The 21,153-nt window shown below is 39.2% G+C and overlaps 1 protein-coding gene across 1 annotated transcript in view; it reads left to right on the plus strand.

Moving 5' to 3' along the window:
* Positions 1-21,153, plus strand: part of cadps2 (Ca++-dependent secretion activator 2) — a 233,305-nt gene that overhangs the window by 180,836 nt on the left and 31,316 nt on the right. Inside the window, exons 20-27 of the mRNA XM_069718728.1 lie at positions 1,192-1,311; positions 4,660-4,689; positions 8,188-8,343; positions 8,610-8,757; positions 14,850-14,864; positions 18,574-18,648; positions 19,774-19,857; positions 20,022-20,054. Of these exons, the coding sequence (XP_069574829.1) occupies positions 1,192-1,311; positions 4,660-4,689; positions 8,188-8,343; positions 8,610-8,757; positions 14,850-14,864; positions 18,574-18,648; positions 19,774-19,857; positions 20,022-20,054 (661 nt within the window). The remainder of the gene's footprint in view (positions 1-1,191; positions 1,312-4,659; positions 4,690-8,187; positions 8,344-8,609; positions 8,758-14,849; positions 14,865-18,573; positions 18,649-19,773; positions 19,858-20,021; positions 20,055-21,153) is intronic.

Consider the following 21,153-nt stretch of genomic DNA (forward strand, 5'->3'; position numbering starts at 1 on the left):
CAGCCCATTGAGGCTTCCTCATAGTGCCAGAAATCCAGCCTGGAAACTATCACACAAGTATGTCAGTTTCCTACTGCAAAAAGTTTGGCTGGCAGTGCTGGTCTACTCCTTCAGCCATTTCAAAACTGACAATACGCTGCACTACAGGGACTTTAAAGGGGATGAGAGGAACTAATTTGATTAGCCATGACTGGAGTTAGCTGTGACATACCTTCTAATTATAGATTCCTCCTACTGTAACACTCCACCACACTGCACCAAAGATGTGCTTGCGCTCTTTGTTCATCAAATTATCAAAAGTTGGCCACACTTTAATGCGCCTGTGTTTGCGCTACACCTAGATTCACGAAAACCCATGTGTGGACTCTCTAGACTAATTATCTGTTGCCTTGTCAGTGTATTTACACTGAAGTTGCTAGCAAACTGTACAAGACATGCCACAGTCACTATTTTCTGTACTTAGGTGTATTGTTGCTTTCATGAAAGTAGAAAGCCACTCTTTCTTTTGTGGCTTGGACATTTTTTTTTTTTTTTTTTTTTTTTTGGGGGGGGGGGGGGGCTCTAAGAAGCTACGGCCTGCTAACAGTGCATGTTTCTACTCTTGTATTTGATTATTATTATTCATTAGTCACACACTGTGTGCTGCAAACGATGACATCATCTAAAATGCGCTCACAACAGCGACTCAGCTTGCCCTGCAAAAACTTTTACTGGTCCCCAGGCCATTGAGCCAGAGGTTATGTCAAACCCTGGACCCTATTAAAAGGATTTTCATTTTGAAGGCGTGTGTCATCTGTGTAGCAATGGAAGAAAATACTGTGCTATTTGATAATGTGGTCCAAAGGGAGTAAATAAAGGGAACATAAAATTGGTCCTATGTAACAAAGGAACAAAACGAGGTGGATTGCATGTACAACACAAACAGTACGGACACACTGTACTGTTTGAAAAAAGGCACCTGGATTGAAAGAAAATGGAATGAGTAGAAGTGAGCAGTGTCTTTTGTTGTTTGCATCAATTACTGCAGACAGAACAAGTGGAAACTGTTTGTATCACTATTTTTCTGTATGTTTGCCGTGGTTAAGAACGGCCACTGTTACTGTTATTGTTTCTCCTCTTTATCTTTTTTTTTTCATTAACATTTTCCTTTTCTACCATCGATTAACCTTGCCGCTGACTTTGACCTGGCAGGTCATTAACAAACAATCTAGCCAGCGTTCCTCTTCCCAAAGTCCCCAGCCTTCCTCTCACGCTGCCGCAGATGCCCAGCTTTTCGGCGCCCGCCTGGATGGGACCACTGTGTGAGAATACGTATGTATGATGGGGGGTAGACACCCATGGCTCTGGACTAGAGGTCTTCACAGGGTCTAAAAATGTGTCACCAAAAAAACCCCGTCTTGCTCTAATACAAGGTAGGATCCATCAATAGAGAACATACCCAGGCCTGAACCTTGACAGATAAAAGGCTTGCTCTACTTAATTGTTGGTCTTGTTCTGTTACCTTGACCAGCATTAACCTGTTTAAAAATTCCAACTTCAATTCCAACTTCAATTAGTGTATACTTTGTCAAACTCAGCTGTAGATGAACTGAATGCGAACATTGCATGTTAACATGCTCATGGTTTGTATGTTACTTCAGCATGTTGCTCTGTAACTGGGCTATGCTAATATTAATACGTCATGTTGCTAATGTAAAACAGGTTAACATACAGTACCTATGGATCATGTTCACATTTGGGTCAGTATACTGAGTGTATAACTGTATGCACGGTAACGTGTACAGTTAGCACACTGGCATTATTAAGCTAATATTTGCCTGCAAGTCCGTGTCATAATAATGTGTAGATTTTAGCACATTATTATCTGTTTTAATATTTGAAATATATCTCTACAACTAAATGTGTCAACAAGTATTTCAGTGACTAGCACAACTTGAATAAAACTGAACAAAAACAAAAACTGTAAATGTACATGTTAAACACCAAATGAAGACATATTGTAAAGACCTTCAGTTTTACCCTTTCCTGGTTTTATTTCGCAATATTTTGTTACATAACAATAGTGTTAATGCTGAAGCTGAACATGATTCAGTCAACAGCATTAGTGGTGTTATATACTTCAAACTGAGATGTTGGACAGTTGAAAACGTTGGCCAGCTGGTGACACTATGGGAAAAATCAGCGATTCACCTGAGTAATTAGAAATCATCATGTGAGCGCTATTAATATCTGAGCTGTAATTAATGAAGATCCATCCAACAGTTACAGTGTTGGACAAAGAAGTAGCCATTCTTATAGATGCAAGCATCGCTAAAAAAAAACTATGCTGAACTTCAGTGGAGCTTCATAACCCAGGGAATACTTCAATATATCATAATGACTGCTAGGTAACAGGCACAATCTATGAAATAACAAAGACACGTTCAAGTTAGTAATTTTTTTGTCATTAGCTGACATACATGCTGCTTTTTCACTCATGTTAGATTGTTAAGATAAAAAAGATTTAAAGTGAGCAGGGAATTGCAGATAGGAGACCTGGATCTGCTCAGGTCTGGTTTAAGGGATCTGGTATACAGTGAAGGAAATAATTATTTGATCCCTTGACGATTTTGTAAGTTTGTAACAATCTATAATTGTAATGGGAGGTTTATTTTAACAGAGAGACATAATATGAATAAAAGAAAAATCCAGAAAATCACATCATATAAAAGTTCTAAATTGTTTTATATTTGATTGTGTGAAATAAGTATTTGATCCCCGAGCAAAACATGACTCAGTACTTGGTGGAGAAACCGTTGGCAAGCACAAAGGTCAGACGTTTCTTGTAGTTGGTCACCAGGTTTGCGCACATCTCAAGAGGGATTTTGGTCCACTCCTTTTTGCAGATCCTCTCCAAATCCTTAAGGTTTTGAAGCTGTCGCTTGGCAACTCGAAGCTTCAGCTCCCTCCACAGATTTTCTGTGGGATTAAGGTCCGGAGACTGGCTACGCCACTCCATGACCTTAATGTGCTTCTTCTTGAGCTGCTCTTTTGTTGCGTTGGCCGTATGTTTTGGGTCATTGTCGTGCTGGAAGACCCATCCACGACCCATTTTCAGTGTCCTGGCTGAGGGAAGGAGGTTCATGGCCCCGTCCAACACTCCCCTCAATGTGGTGAAGTCGTCCTGTCCCCTTAGCAGAGAAACACCCCCAAAGCATAATGTTGCCACCTCCATGCTTGACGGTGGGGATGGTGTTCTTTATTATTAAAGGTTATAGTTAGCATTTCTCTTCCTCCGAACACGGCGAGTCGAGTTGATGACAAATAGCTTAATTTTGGTCTCATCTGACCACATCACCTTCTCCCAAGCCTTCTCTGAATCATTCAGGGTTTTATTGGCAAACTTCAGACATTATCTATGCCTTCTTGAGCAGGGGGACCTTGTGGGAGCTGCAGAATTTTAATCCATTACGGCGTAGTGTATTACCGATGGTTTTCTTGGTGACTGTGGTCCCAGCTGTCTTGAGATCATTAACAAGTTCCTCCCGTGTAGTTCTGGGTTGATCCCTCACCTTTCTCATGATCATCGATACCCCATGAGGCGAGGTCTTGCATGCAGCCCCAAACCGAGGGTGATTGATGGTCATTTTGTGTTTTTTCCATTTCTGAGTAATCGCACCAACAGTTGTCTCCTTCTCACCAAAGTGCTTGCCAATGGTCTTGTAGCCCATTCCAGCCTTGTGCAGGTCTATAGTCTTGTCCCTAACGTCCTTTGGTCTTGCCCATGGTGGAGAGGTTGGAATCTGATTGATTGACAGGTGTCTTTTATACAGGTAATGAGTTGAGACAAGTGTCTTTTATACAGGTGACGACTTGAGATTCGGAGCACTTTCTTAAAGTGAGAAACTAATCTAACTGGTCTGTGGGAGCCAGAATTATTCCTGGTTGGTAGGGGATCATATACTTATTTCACACAAATGCAAATCAATTTATAACTTTTATATGATGTGATTTTCTGGATTTTGTTTTTGATATTCTGTCTCTCGCTGTGAAAATAAATCTGCCATTACAATTATAGACTGTTTATTTCTTTGTCAGTGGGCAAACTTACAAAATCAGCAAGGGATCAAATAATTATTTCCTTCACTGTAGGTGAAGACCTTTAGTCTGGACTGCTCTCTGATTCTTTTAAATATTCAGCAGTGGCATCACAGCTTCTGTTCAGTCTGCCTGCATGTTTGTCACTGTCAACATAACTAAAATCAATGAATCCATAATGAAACTACACCAGTAAGAATTCCACTGATTCTTTTTGCTTTGTTTTACTTCCCTGCATGATACCCTGTTTAAGTTTCAGTTACCTTTTGAATGTAATTTATTGAAATTCACAAAAACTTTTGTTTTGTGGTCTGTGAGAGTGACCTGAAGAGCTCACTGCATTGATTTGTCTGAATAAGCCAGGCTCAGCATGAGAGGGAGGCTTGTGGTTTCAGGTTGTTTCATTGACACTGTGGCTGTTATGTCAGCACGGCGTTGTTTGCATTTGATCGGTTCTCAAAAACTTCCTCCAAAAGATTTTGTGATTCCCCATGTGTCATGAGCTCTTTTGCTGTGCAGTGTGCATGCTACAATGTGATGAATATCAATGTAATAACGCAGCACCTCAATTTTCTGTTGCAGCTTGCAAGGGATAAATCTACCTGACATCTTGTAAGTTGACAGATATTTCAAGTGAGAAAGCTTCTTTAAAATAAAGGCTGCCTGCTCCTCTTTACCTTCGAAATGCCCCACGGTAAACAAAGCAAACTATGTGAAAACAAAATGAAGAAGTGACAACAGAGACTCACAAGATAGGAGGACCATCTCATCTCTGATAGAATCAGGCTAAGGTGGGTGGCTATCTGCCTTAACACGTCAAGGTGAGGGGAGAGCTCATAGGGAGAAAAACAGCACGGAAAGACATGGGGCAATAAACACCGGGAAGGTTGTTGGGGCCAGTAACCGCAGATCAGAGACATGCAGCTCCTGAGCCAGAACTACCTACAGAAAAAGCACAAACTAGGGGAAAAAGAGGACACAAAGGTAAATGATATGCAAATGTAGAATATGAATGCATGGGGAGTGAAAGAGATAGTAGTGATGACGGGTGCTTAGTGTATTATCGGCTAGCTAGTATTAATAGCTAAGCGATAGTTCAGGGTCACCTGAGCCTTTTATTTGTGTAAGCCACAGAAATAATAATAATAATGTAATACCTTGTCGTATAGAACGGGCTTCTTTAGTTGTTTGTACTACATTGAACTTCACATCTCCAACTACCAACACACTGACCACACTACTGAACTGAAGACCGACTGAATCAATGCTGAATGGTCTTGTGAGCAGTAATGCATTCGAAAAGTGATGCCACAGCTTTGCATTGGGAAAAAAGTGAATGACTATGAATTTTGAACAAAAGTAAACAGAGATTTAAATTAATAAATAATGTGTGTTTCCCACTTTTTATTTTCCCTTATTCTACCACATGTACAAATCAACTAATTACAGTGATCTCATTGAAGAGAACTGATTTTGCTGCAAATGTTGCAAAATGACTGGCATGATGAAGCGTTAAGATTATGTGCATAGTTAATGTACAATGTAAATCACTGGTTCCAAATTCTCATTTTTTTTCTTACTTCAGTTTTATATTATTGTGACTGTCTTTGGTTTCTGGATTGTTGATAAAACAAGACATTTAAGCCTTGCTGTTCTTCTTTGGAAACTTCTGTGTATGTAGCACGGCTAAATAATTAATTCATTAAATTGAAAATTTATTGAGAAATCAATCAGTCAATCAAAGTGACTGTTAGTTTCAGTTGTGCAGCAGATTCAGCTGTAAAATCAGTAAGATGTATGTGCTCAGTCTGATTTTGTAAAAACATATCCAAATGTCTTAAAAGTGTCTGTTTCAGAGCGAGTGAATGTGCAGCAGAACTGTCAGCATTAGTGGTGATGCGATGGGGGGGTCTCAAGAGGCTGGCCGGGGGTGTGTTTCTTAAAAAGGCTCCTCAGTCTGACTCCCCCAGCCTTTCCCACAACACAGACCACACTGTTCCTCTAGCTCACTTCACGTGGCCCTTTTTTGAGCCATAAAAAAAAAGAGCGAGAAAAAAAAGATGGCACTTCATTAGCGAGCACAGACGGGCGAGTGGGATCGTCCCGTTCCCTGGGGAGCGGAGCAGAGCACACTCAGAGAAGAGCACCACTAATTAGACATGAGGGGGATAGCCACTGAGCGTTTAATTGCACCGCGGACTCAGCCCAAAGCATTTATTCCTGTGTGCCACTTGTTAAGGTAACAGTCTTTTAAAGGCAAAGTGAGAAAAGTGAGGGAGTGAGTGGCGCTTGTTTTAACCCCCTTGTCACCCCACCCCACTTCCCTCCTCCCGTGGCTGTCATTCTAGCTGGCCGCTGTACACTTGGATGTCGGTGGTGGTGAGCGTTGCCATGTGTTGCTGTGTAACCTGTGCGCAGGGGAGAAGGTGGGGAGAGGGTCCATCTGTCTCTGTTTCAGTGTAGCTTTTGTTTACTGACTGAAACCGCACAGCTCTGCATTTAAACTACCAAAGACCTGTTGAAGAACCACTCCAGAAGCTAAAAACCTGTCCTTACAAGATACTGTGATGTGATACCTATGATGATTTCTCTCATCACTGGTTGTGCAAAAAAAATCTATTTGAAAATCTATTTGATAACCCATCTCAATCATCAACAAACTTTTAAATGTACAACACACTCACAGCTGCTGAAAAAAGTGTATTTATGAACCATATAGTTCATGAAATGAAATTATGAAATTGATCACGTAATAAATGTGGTCTTTTCTTACATTAACAGTTTCTGGCAATTCTTCATTTCTAGCGTCTCCAATTTCACGATATTTCTTTTTTTTTTTAAATAGACCCCATATATAAAAGTAAAGCATTTGAAAATATATATTTTCATTACAAGGCTGTGAAACCTCAGGTGGTGGGGTTTTATTGAATACACCAATACAGAGGTTTTTTCCAAAATGGTCCCTGTAAGCAGCTGCATAACCTTCCAAAGATCACAAACATGACAGTCTACATTGTCCGCTCTCCTTGTAAGCGCAGGTGGAACCACCTGCCGGGTACTTTGGCCTGTCGCACCATTTAGTATTGGAGCGACCCTTCACTGATGTTTTGTTCCTTTAATCCCAAAACATCTCAAGGTGGTGGGGCAGCAGTAGGGGCATCCCCTACCGACCTCTGCAGACGGCTTTAGGATCCTTGCTCTCCACACATCCAGAGCCAGGAGCTCCCTTTTTCTGCCATCTCCGCCAGCTCTTTGAGAGCCTTCCTCAGTCGGGAGATGTGGTCTCAAGAGACCAACAAACTTTTACCGGATAGGCAAATGCCCATCACCCTGCTTGTGACCAAAAAGCTCCTTGCACTGGTCTTTCTTTTTTCTCGAAGGCAGCCTCCATTTATTCTCAACCTTACTTGGGTATCCCTCCACATATCCGCTCATGTAACAGCCCTGTTGATCACAGCCTGACAGGTTGTCCAGTTTCCTTGCTGTTGTCAGCTGACAGTTCTGATATTTTAGCTCTTCTCTTCCATATTCACAGCTTCAGAGATAATTTCCTTCTTTGTGGCTTTGGACCACATTTTCTGAGCTTTTCTCCATCCAAAACCGGCTATCTCATGGATAAGAGACTTAGCAAACGATATACTAGAGAGCATAACGTTCACTTCAATCCTAAAAAATGTTTTTTTTTTTTATTTTTGTAAACAAATGAAAAATACAAGTATTAAATTACACTCTCTTAAAACTTGTTAAAAGTAACTTGACAACACTTGTATGGACCTTTCTATCAACAGTCTAGTCCAAAACAGGAGGTAAAGTTTGTTGAAGTGAAGCTGTCTGAATGCTGTTTGAAAATAATGTATTCCAGTGACAATGAATAGGTGGTCTCGTCAGAATACCATGGACAGTACGTTACAGTGCTCTGCTCATTACACAGTGATACTAAACATGAACAACGATCCTCCCTCCTCCTCCACATTCTTTCACTTTTCAAAACAAGAGTTTGGTCGAAGAAATGAGCATTAAAAGATCCAATAGCCACAGGTCCATGAAAAAGCTTGTGTCAAAGCTGTCTTTGTTTATTCCTGTTGATAACCCTCTTCATTCTCCCTGCAGTAATGGCTCAGCCACCTCTGAGGATTTGTTCTGGAAGCTAGATGCTCTGCAGATGTTCGTGCTCGACCTCCACTGGCCCGAGCCTGAGTTCGCCAAACATCTAGAGCAAAGACTTAAGCTGATGGCCAGCGATATGATGGAGGCCTGCGTCAAGAGGTCAGACCTAGAGTTTGATCAGAAGCTTTCTGTTTACTCCTGTGATAAATTCTATAGCAATAGAAAGCAACACAGGAAATAAACCCAACTGCCCCCAGCAAGCTTAAGTACAAATCTGAGCAAGCTAATTTCATACTTAAAAACATGAAAAAAAAAAAAATCTAAATTTGTCCTTTGTTTGTGATTATAAATATACTAAATGATAGTAAAATGTTTGTATTGAAAATCATGATGTCATGAATACCTTTTTGTGTTTTGACCCACAGAACAAAATCTGCATTTGATGCCAAAATACAAAAAGCGTGTAAGTCGACAGACTTCCGGGTGCCGCTGTCGGTCTGCACCATGTTCAACGTGTTGATGGATGCCAAAAAGCAGTGCTCCAAACTGTGTGTGCTGGATAGCGGTCAGGAGGTAAAATATTGTGACATCAGACGGTTTTACATTTTAGTTTACTCCTTTTATGTTGCAATTGAATTTTTAATTGAAGATTTTTACAGAAAAAAGAAAAGGGGTCACTGCTGTTTATTTTTTACACACGTGCATCTCTGCTTTGATATTAAAAATTTTGATCTGAAATGTCAAAAAATTATATTTAATTCAATTCAATTCAATTTGATTTTATTTATATAGCACCAAATCACAACATAGGTTATTTCATGGCACTTAACATATTAAAGTCCTTACAGCAGAACTTTACATTATACAGAGAAACCCAACAATTCAACAATTTCCATGTAAGCTAGGAGGGAAAAACTCCTCTTTAAGGGAGAAAAAGCTCGAACAGAGGGAAGAAAAACTCCCTCTTAACAGGAAGAAACCTCCGACAGAACCAGGCTCAGAGGAGGGCGGCCATCTGCCTCGACCGGTTGGGGTGAGAGGAGAGCAGAGAGAGAAAAGGACAGCATAGAGATCCAACACAAACTGTTGGTGGGGCCGACAATCACAGAGCAGAGACATGCAGCTCCATGGCCGGGACATCTGCAAAAGAAAGAACAGAAACTACCCGAGCGAGGGAACTGAATGGAGACAACAGACAATAAGCAAAAACTATGGGAGAGAGAAAGCATGAAGTTAGTGAGATCTAATGGTGAGATATGAGTGTATAGAGAGTGAAAGAATGAGAGAAAAGAAGCTCAGGGCATCATGAGGTCAGCCACAGTTGGTGCGATTGGTTAGCTAACACGATACATGCGAGGCAGCTGACAGCTTGCTTACTCGGCGGGAACCACAATAAACTTGTTGACTTGAATAACCTTGACTTTACAGTAAACAAGATAACATTCAATTCCAAGCATAGATTAAAAAAGGCCTCGCACTTCTCCAACATATCTTTCATAGTAACATCCTGGTCTCATTCTCCGACTTGATCCAGAAGTACGGCATCAGGAGTGCGCACTTTCCAGAATATCTGCAACTCAAATCATCCATCCAAACAATAATTAATATGACCACTATCACATATCTTCCCCCCTCAACTTTGAGGTAAAAAAAAAATATATCCCTTCCTCAAGAAAACTCCTCTCTAAAATATATGTAATAATCTCAATCAGACAAAGTGCTGTCCATACCATCGATACAAAAATGGGGAATATGCGTATCTATAATTCCTAATGCTGACCTCTAGAACTAGATTTGCAAAAACAACTAATTTAGGATTACAAATATCAATTTACAACTCATACCATACAAAGTACTCCACAGAACTCACTATGGGATTTGTTTCACAAACCTGTTCCCATTGTAGATAAAAGAATCCTGATACTTATATTCAAGGCACCTGGCACTGCACAACAGTGAATACATTTAGGGAAGACATTATTAATTCATTATTGCTCTCCCTGGGCTGCAACATATCCCTATCCATCTCTGTCCCTGCTTACTCTAGTGAACTATAAATGAAGGAACAACGTACATATTACACTGTAGTAGAAAACTGTAATTATAGACTACAGGCCCTGCAGGTGCAGTGGTATTTTGGTGCAGTGCAAGGTGCTTTTCTTTTCAGCATTTTGGCCGATTTGCAATTTCCGTAGATCAACGTGTACCCGGGCTGCACCCAGGTGACAATCTCAGCCATGAAATATACACACAGGCCATTTAATTAATGACCGCAAAATGGAGTTTAGATCATTTCAAGGCATCGATGCAGTTTATATACATCAGTGACGTATAAAGTACATTGCTCTTTATCAATGTTGATGTGCTCAATTTACTTCTGCTCACTCCTCAACATCATTCCAGCAGCTGAATTCAGTATATTGGATGAGTGTACTTTGTTGACTGACATTTAATTCATGTCAGTGTTTGGCATCTGCAAGATGCAAGTTTTTGTCTTCTATCATTGAACCGCTTCCTACACTGGGCAGCGGATCTCATAATGGCAGGGGAAGAGTTATTTATTTATTTATTTTATTTTATTTTTTATTATAATTTTTTATTTATTTATATAAATTACCTCTTCCCAAATCAATTTAACATGGTCCTCGCGTGGAGGCCGACTCGTAGTACTGTAAATTTAGTAATTAGAGCCTGGAGCTCTGGTCGGACGGATGGCGGTGCCAGTCTTCTCACTCTCCAGGTCCAGGTTCTTGAGGTTCACCACTGCACCATGCTGTCCCAAAGTTGTGCATGCATTTGTGTTCACCAAAATACCAAACACATTTGCCACACCTAATTGTGCACCTACTTTTGCACTGCGCCTAGTCGGAAGAAAATAGGGCCGTATGTCTATAAAAAAAAATCTATCCACCTACATCCAAAACATAACAACAGATTCATACTCCACAAGACATTTTTTTTTTCCTACAATCCTGTTGACATGTCTATCTCTGTATCAATGTTTTACATTAATACCTAAAACTGCATGTATGTTTATAAGCACACACACCAGCTCAACACAACATCTGAATATAATGTAATAATAATTATTTTGTCTTCTGGCCAGACTTGCATTAATTGTCTTGTTATTCTGGCAGTTTTCTGTCTTGTTGACTGGCAAACTTGTCGCAGGTTTTCTAGTCGGGAGTTAGCAAGCTAGTCAGCTGGGGTGTTAAACCAGACCCAAATTTAACAGTTTATTCAGAAAAGTATTTTGGCAATCATCTCTATATGTGATGACAGACTGCAAATGTTAATGGTATGAGAACTTCCAACATTTTTTATTTTCTCGCGCTGTGTGCTTGGCGCTACTTTTTACCCGGTGCAAGATATACAGCCCAAAATCATTCGAGATGAATGAATGTTTGTATTTTTCAGTTTGCATCTCACAACTCACCATCCGATTCATTCCGCACGGAGTGAAAGTGTGTCAGCTTCTAAAAACCTTCAGCAGTCTTTTATTTCCAGCATCAGAAAGAACAGGTCGAGTCAAACTGTCAGGTCAGCCTCTAAAACATGCCAGTTTCCCTCCAAACATCCAGCAGAGGGGTAGTTCAGGTTCATGTTCACTTGAAACAGCCAAGCGGTCGACATTAGCTGTTAAATGGATGGCCATGAAGTCTGTGTGAAGCATCAGTCTTAGCGTCACAGAGAGCGGAGACCCTTGGCTACTCGCAGTCTTGACAGAGAGCTAAGCTCGTTGTTCTCTTAACCTTCAGCCTCCTCACTTCGCCAGCTTCCACTGGGCCTCTGTTGCTCGAAAAAACACCCTCTGTGCGTTTATTCCTGCTGACATACACTGGACACCTGCCTGCAGTGTGACCCTCTGTATACCGGCTTTGTCCGTGCAAACAGTTTCCACACAAAGATACTACTGCTTTCTGTTTCATATTCTTAAATCACAAAAGAGCAACAAATAAATTACCATTCACAGTTCATCTTTAATGCTCTGGTGCTGTGGCGACGGCAGGATTACTGTCGAGTACTAGTGCCGTGGCAATGGAAAATCTATATAGGGTACATACAGTTTAGTGAACTGTACATACAGTATTGAGTCTGACTAAAGCTGTGAAATAAATGTACTGGATTCAAAAATACAATATTTCCTCTGAACTGTAGACACTGGTACTGCCTTGCACTCATCGCTTTTGGACTTCCATTTTCCCCTCAGCCCGCCCCATATACCCTTATTACTGCAACACTAAATAAATAAGAGGAAATACTTATAAGTATAAAGATAGTTAAAGCTAACTATTATTTAAACAATACAAAAAAACATTAGAATTGTCAATGTCCCTGCATACCAACTAACAGTTTTTCTCTTTATAGTATTAGAAAGGCTTTCTCTCAGAAAAAATTGAATCTTGTCTGCAGTTCCTAAGCTCTGCTTGGACAATCATCAATGTTGTTCATTGTGTCTTCATCATTGTCTTTTGCCATCACTAATTTAAGACTGCCATTTACTGTAAGTGCACCGAGATCTCAAGGAAACAACATGAGATAGAGATCAAAGGTGAAACCATCCAGAATATGTACAGATCAGATATTTATATGATGCTACACAAATTATGACAAAAAGATGTCGTGAAAAGATTTTTTTTTATTATGTACAAAAGGTTATTTTCAACTGGAGAGAAAAGCCTAGGTTGTATATCCTTCCAGCAGCAACATCACACTTTTATGATGTAATACCTTGAAAGTAGACTTCAACAAATAAGTAAAATTGGACCATTTTTACGTATCTCCATTTGAAGGGGCAAAATGTATTTCAATAAATGCTTCTGTGTTTCCAAACACAACAAATCTGAATTTGACATTGTGGCGTGTTGAATTTTTCATTCAGTTTGTTAGGATGAACTTCATTCAGTCTAAAGACGCCAATGTCTGAACAACCTTGATAGTTAAATTGTTCAGGGTGTTTGACCAAAGACTGACTCATTCTCAGGAGTTTTCAAAAGGAGAAATCCTTTACAACTTGTCTTCTTTCTGCTGTTTTTTACATGTTTTATTTTTAAAGCTGTCAATGGGTGATGGAACACATTAGGACTGGCAGAGACTGATATATAACTAGGCAAAGCACTGCAAAGTCTCAATTATTCTCTCTTATTCAGTGTCACAGTAAAAGGTGTGTTTGGTGACTTCTCATAAAATGTTTGCTTCAAGGTAAAAAACTATTATTGAAAAGGAAATAAATAGTCAAATGTAAATCTTAAAACATTAATGGAAATATTATTGAAGATACTATTATCGCATTGGACATAAATTGTAACTTCTATGAAATGATACTTGTGAGTCTTGTAACAATAAAAAAAACTTTAAAAAAACCTATATTCCCTTATAAGTTATTTATTTTTTTCTGTTTTACTTTTAAATAAATACCTCAAATCTTTAGCAACACTAGACTACATTACAATACTTAATTAGTTTCACTCAATTGAATGATCCACTGCCTGGTACTCTTCAAAGTAAAGGGGCCCTATATATTTATACCCTGCACAGAGTAGGCGCAGCTCAGACCCAAGCGCATTGGAGTTTTGGTTCACTGCAAGGGGCTTTTTTTGTCCACGCTTTGCACCAGTTTGCAATATTTTTTCAATTATAATATTAGTTACCTCTTCCCAAGCTTATTTAACATGACTGACCCATGGTAGCTGGCTTGTAGTACCATAAATTTGGTAATTACGAGCCTGAACCTACCGGACAATGTTTGGGACGATGTCAGTTTCAACCTGTGTCCTTTTTTGCCCATTATGAAACTGACTATATGCTGCACCTCAGCGGTTTTAAAGAGGATGAGAGGAGCAGATTTGATTGGTCATTACTGAAGATGGCTGAGACACACCTTCAAATGATCTATTCCTCCACTGTGCCACGGTGCGCCATAGATGTGCCTGCGTTTGTGTTCATCGAAATACCAAAACAGTTGGCTGCACCTCACCTTTGCCGCTCGTAGACAGACAAAAAATACTTCCCCGTGTCTTTAACTTTGTTTTGCTGTCAATCTGTCAAAAATGACACAAATGCTTTGGGGTTTTGTTTTTTTATCTAAAAATTGTATTATCTCTAGCAACCTGAGGTACATTGGAGTGTCATTTTTTTTTTAATACAATTGAGGACGCAAGTGATAGCAGATAACAATTATGTTCCATAATGGTAGTTTGCACTCTGTTTCAGTGAATAAATACAGACAAGCTGCTCAAAATCCTTATTTTTTTTTATATTTTTTTTTTCAGCTAAGCAGATAATGAATAAGCTCAGACAATATTAGGCTCTGTACAGGGTATGTCCAAGTAGTGGTCGCAGGCAAGGTTTGCACTTATGAGGGAATGTAGTTATGTTAGCTGCCTCCACCCCACTGCTGTCAATGTACATGTAGTTTTTTTCTGTCAAATTCTTAACTTGGAAATGAAAACAAAAAAAGACAGGGTTGTGCCTATCTGGTGTTATTTTAATAATTTGTTTAGAAAAGGTTACTAGCAATATGATGTTTAATATATGACTTCATCTGAGGAAATGTTTTTAATGTCATGCATGGTCTCATCGTGCTCTTATTTCTTTTTTTTTCTCTCATGTTCTCGTCTGCCCCTCATGTCCATGCGTCCTGCACTTTATTGTTTGAATCCCAGATTGACAAACAATGGGTAAGTTTCTCCATCTCCTCATTGCCTTTTCCTCCTGTCACGTTTGCCCCTCACACAATCTACAACTAATAAAATATTTCCTTGTTTTGGAATCTCATTTCATGTCAATAAAACAATCAAAATAATCCACTAAACTTGTTAAGAGCTTTTAATGGAGTTTACTTTAGTGGTGCTCGTGGTCCTGGAGAGCCCCAGCACTGCATATTTCCTCGAATCCATATTTCCTTACTTTGACCACACTTAAATATTTAAAACAGAGAAAGTAAAAAATATGCAATTCTGGGCTTCTCCGGGACCTGGATTGAGTGCTATTACTACAAAGCCTTACATCATCGTCATCATCATCAGTTGAATATTTGAAGGGGTTTCTGGTGGTTCAGGAAATTCTGAGACTTCTTAAGCTTAGAAAAACCCTGGAAAAACCCTAACAGCTTTGTAGAATACTAAAGTGACAAAAGCCTTTAACAAGCTTATGTTTTTTTTATTACTGAAAAGTTGACATATTGGAAATTTTAGATGTTCACCTGCAGTTTTCTGCATTAGGCTCACTTGGTCAATGTATTCCTTTGCTTCTTTACTCCTTTTTGGTGGTGAATTGTCAGATGAGATTGAATTCATGAGCATCTTAGAAACAGGAAGCTTATCCGGCTGTATAAGAGCTGTTACAGTTGCTATGTTTCGTATTTGAAGATTCTGAGATCATCTACAGATCAACTATGTTACTTAACTAACTTTTGTTTGATATTTGGTTCAGCATTATTGATTTGTTATTTTCTTCTTTCTTTGGCTTTTTTTCATATTAATATTTATTAGATAATCAATAGTGGAGATATCTAAGCGAAATGCAGGAAGACAGATGAGCGTATTACACGCAGCGAAGGTCCCCGAGCAAGGATAGGCAAAAGAAACCAGCCATTTCAATTCTCAGATGAAAGGACTTTAGAGATTCACGTGTTACTTAAGACTTGCTGGTCTTAATATTTGACATGAGTATATGCTACTGGCAGGATCACCCAGGTAAATATTCTGGTGTGGCCATTTGCCTCATACGGTATAACACATCTCATTTTGCATAGAGATGATGAGGTTGTTTAATGTGCCTGGTAGAATGCTGGTCGACTCCTCTTTAATGGCTTTGTGAAATTTCTGGATATTGGCATGCCAAACATACTCAATGGGTGACGTGTCTGGTAAAGTATGCAGACCATGCGAGAAATGGGAGGTTTACAGTTTCCAGGAATTCCGTACATATCCTTGCAACATGGAGCCGTAGAGTAACGACTGGATTACCAACGGGTCTCAGGATCTCATCCTTAATATCTCTGTGCATTCAAACTACCATCAATAAGATGCACCTGTTTATTTGTCTGAAGCTTATGCTTGCCCATACTACAACCCCACCACACGATGGGCCACACTGTTCCGAACATTCACATCAGCAAACCTCTCGCCCACACGATGCCGAGCATGTTGTCTGCCACCTGCACAGTTCATTGTAAACTGGAATTCATCCGTGAAGAGATCCCCTTCTCCAGAAGTGCCAGATGTCATCAAAGCTGTGCTATCGCCCACTCAAGTCAATTACTATTACGAACTGCAGTCAGGTCAAGACCTCGGCGAGGTCGACTGAGATGGGCTTTTACATTAAATAATTTCTGACCATTTGTGCAGAAATTTATCGGTTGTGCAAACCAACTTTTGTATCATCTGTCTTGAGTGGCTTTGTCTCAGACAATCTTGCACTGGCGTGATGTGCTGACTTCACCTGCAGTTCGTTCTGCAGTTGTTAGGCTCGTTGCATATACAGTGAACCCTCGCTATAACGCGGTTCACCTTTCACGGTCTCGCTGCTTCACGGATTTGCATCGTGCATTGAAATCACATTACGACTATATGTAACGTAGATATATTTCATGTCCAGTTCTATCTATTTCAATTGTAAAATAAAGGTTACTACTTCACGGATTTCGCCTATCACGGTTTCTATTTGGAACGTAACCCCCGCGAAAAACGAGGGTTCACTGTACTGCCAAATTCCCCAGAAACGATGCTGGAGACTGCTTATGGTAGTGAAACTGAAACTGTGTGTGTTGGAGAAGTCGTAGCAAACAAGGAGACTGTGATGTCAGCATGGCCGGTTAAAATTAAACTCCATTACATCTCATTAGAATCTTCTGACATCAACACACCCAACTGTGGTTCATCTGACTTATGTTCATACTGTGGGTTAGGCTTGTTGACCCTTGGCCTTTGACCATTGCTATGAAGGGTCTTGAAGATATGTTTGTATGAACTGAGTTCAGACTGCTGGTGTTGTCAGTTTTCTGCTATCTGTCTTAAACTGCGACAATTTGCAGAAAAGCCATCAGCTGTTTCGGAAGCCCTCCTTCTAGTTCTCTTTATTGTTGTTTTACGGGAAAATAATGATGTGAAGAGTTTAATTGGCAAGCAAGCAGACAGTCTATAAAGAATACACACTTGACAGTTTAATCCACACAAGAAACACCATTGCTTAATTAATAATTATGGTTTTATAGACCATGATAAACAGGGGAGATCAACTGTAATAATTGAAAATTTGACTGTCAATTCTTAGCAATGGTCATTTAAATAGTGGGTTGTTGAAAATGTGACCCAATCCATATCTGAAACATCATACAGAGTTTATATCAGCAGCTGCTGCAGCTCAACAACCAAATAAATATTTATAAAATAAATAAAAAATTTAAATCAGTTTTTGTTCACATATGGCAAAGACCAAACTTTTTTTTTTTTCCTTCCTCTCTGCTTTTTTATGGTCATTGTGGGAAAAAAATAAGGCAAGAGCAGCCTTGTTACTTAAGGTAAGAATAGAAAAAAAGGAAAGCTCTCAAGATTTGACAGAAATATTCAGCACACTGAAAGAGAGCTACCATTTTGTAGTCTCGCGGAAGGAAAAAAAAAAAAAAATTCGCATTGACCTTCTTGGACCCGCAATTTGTCGGCGATCTGTGTGCTTTGTTGATTGAAATTTTTTAATTTGGGTTTTCTTTAGACGGCCAGTGAAAAGGCATTGTCACCAACAGATGAACTCCCCTGCTGCTGCTGCCATTCAGCGCTCAGCCCCAGCCTTTTTTTTCTCTCTCTTTCCTTCAAGGGAAAAAGTGCCATGAATATTTTTTTATTTTTTTTTATTGGGGGGGGGGCGGGTAAACGAGACATGAAATGGCGGATTAATTGAATCTTGTGTGAGCCTTTGGTCCTCGCAGCTGGACCGGTGCTTTAGAGGAATACAAGGCTGCTCTAATTGTAGGGAGACGCACAAAAAGTATCCTTCAGATTCCTTTGCTTTTCCAGCGCGGATGGGAATGTTATTCAGCAGCATAATGCATCCTATTAGCTGCTTAACTCAACAGCCTTACACGGATTGGAAGGTTTTTCACGCCTCACCATGCTGGGAGGGGTGTGTGTGTGTGTGTGTGTCTGTGTGTCTGTGTGTGTCTGTGTGTGCATGAGGACTTGATGTTCATAGAGTATTGTCGGATTTTATTTCTGTCATTTGCAGCACATACAATACTGTTCTGTATCAGGGAGGTGAGGAGTCATGTTTAACCTTTGTGTCCCATCAGTTTTCGGAAAATAACAAAACATTGCTCTTTGTTCCTCCTCCATGTCTCCCCCTTACCACCCCCTCCACCACCGCAATCCCTCCACCCCTACTCCCCTACAGCAACAGTACCACTCCAAAATCGATGTTCTAATTGACGAGGCATTCAAAGAAATGATTTCCACTCTTGTCTCGAAGGTAAATCTCTTTATCCTCATATCATATCCTCTCTGTATTTTCTTGCTGTAGCCTATACATAATTTTTTTATTTTTTTATTTTTTTTAAATGTTTCAGTCGACCTATTCATTTTTTTAAGTTTTACTCTTTTAATAATTGTTTTATGATATTTTTCACTTTAATTTTCAGAAAGGTTCTTAAATGTTTGTATAATTATTATCGTATGTTCTTTTATCCCATCTTTCTTTTAACCTTTATTGTTATTAAACAAATATATGGTAGCATAATGGATTTATCCACCTTTTTACTTTTGGTGTGATTTATGACACGCTTGGAAATAAAAAAAAATGTATGAAACATATAATTTATTTTTCTAAAGAAAGAAAAATCATCAGTACAATGAAAATATTTAAACCGGTTTCTAATACGAAAAAAACATTTTTATTTTAAGAACTTTCTTGAAACAGGCCATATGTGTTGAATTAATATTTATTTATATTTACACTTAAAACGCACCTTCTTTTTTTTTTACAGAAGATATAGACTTATTTATTATATATTGCAGTCATTGCCTATTTTGTAAAACTACGTCACTTTTATGGCTCAGAATTTTTTTGTACTTTTGAGCACATGGTTCAAAGTTCAGAAAATAAAAAAGATGAGAACTAAAAATGTTCTAGCTATTTCTGTGATGTGCAGTAGGCTATACTTATCCAATCACATAAACTTTGCAAATTGCATCACAATTTTTAAGAAAAATTGCTGCAAAATTCTGTATTTTGAGTCACAACAATCACCAAAAAAAAAAAAAATGCAACGTCCTGGAGGGACTAATTGAATAAAAAAATGTTTTAAAAAAAACAACTTTAGATAGGCCTAATACTTGAAACAAACTGAAATATTCTGACTGCACTGGGAAATTTGTCACATTTGATACCAAAAAACTAAAAACATTTAAAGAGAGATTTATTGACAAAAATTGCTTGTTGCAAAGAAAATTGAAAACAGCGAAATGCTATTGTGTGTGTGTGTGTGTGTGTGTGTGTGTGTGTGTGTGTGTGTGTGTGTGTGTGTGTGTGTGTGTGTGTGTGTGTGTGTGTGTGTGTGTGTGTGTGTGTGTGTGTGTGTGTGTGTCCCGTCTGCAGTTTGTCGCTGTTTTAGACGGCGTCCTCTCCAAGCTCTCGAGATATGACGAAGGGACATTCTTCTCTTCAATCCTCTCTTTCACAGTGAGTAGCTATGGTTTTGTTCCTGGAAACAGAGAGCGCCGAGCTGTTTCTTTCACTGCTCACAGGGGAAACCTCTTATTTGCTGGAAACCAGATCTCCGCCACTAAACTTCAGTATCATTCTTCTTCTGCCTCCTTCTTCTCCTGCTGCCTCCAATCTGGAAGGTGAAAGCAGCTGCCAAATATGTGGAAGTCCCTGTGAGTCTGTCGATCTACCTGCTGTTTTATTATTCACCTCGTCCGTCACATGCAAAGTGGTCTCTTTGCATTGAGCCGAAGTCATTTGCTTGTTTTTGTTTTTTTGTTGTTGTGTTTTTTTCTTTGTTTTAGTTTTTCACAGTGTTAAACATGTGTGAAAGATAAAGAAGGTTTTATTACATCTGGAGCTCCACAGCCAAAGATTACACAACAAACCTTATTAATTGCGTTCTTGAAGAAGACGTGTCATGCCGAAATGTCGGTCTGTGGGCGGCGGTGTTGAGCGCGTAATGAACGGCGGCAGCGAGACAGAGATCAGAGGCTGCAGAACACAACACTGCGTAGCGCAAGAGTTTAAGTGTCGAGGTGATGCGTCGGACTACGTTCGAGGTGTGACAGAGATGAATTATAATTTGCAGAAGTATAGATTGCTCAAATATAAGGTGACTCCTAATTTTTCTAGTGATCGACAGCTTGGAGTTAACAAAGTGCAATTCCTCTGTGGTTTTGGATTTTTGCATGTTTTCCATTTTCCAACTCTTAGATTTTAATTGTGGCTGTTTATAAAATCATCCACTGGGATGTTAAAGATATTTATTTTTTTCAATTCTCTCAGGATTTAATCCCAATACTGTGGAGGACTGGTAACAACCAAACTGAGAATTAATTAAAAAGAGAAAGACAATTTATGATTTCCCCTCTCCTTTTACTAGAAGTGTTTAGACTGTAATTATTTTGACGACTATAAAAAATATAAAATTTGATATTGAACACAAAACAAGCTAATGTTGAAGAATGTTCGCAATACGATTTATGTTTAATAGTGGTGGCATTTTTTTAATCTCATTATAGCCTATAACATTTTTAATGTAATTAATTTTCCTTGATTGACAGTTATACCTGCATTCAACAATTTTGTACCTCATGATTTACAGTATGACAGGAACTAGTCATGGTACTAGTATCCTGAGGAAACACTGTACGTAACATATCCAACTTTCATGCAACTTGCATGTGTTTTTTTTTTCACCAGAACCACAATCTCATCTTTCAGCAACCTTAAAGGAGTAGTGGTAAAAATTGTGTGAATTACACTTTC

Source organism: Brachyistius frenatus, unplaced genomic scaffold, assembly GCF_029030835.1.
Source record: "Brachyistius frenatus isolate BFR_SWC_R1_liver_20210118 unplaced genomic scaffold, ASM2903083v1 Contig_197, whole genome shotgun sequence".
Classification (NCBI taxonomy): Eukaryota; Metazoa; Chordata; class Actinopteri; family Embiotocidae; genus Brachyistius; species Brachyistius frenatus.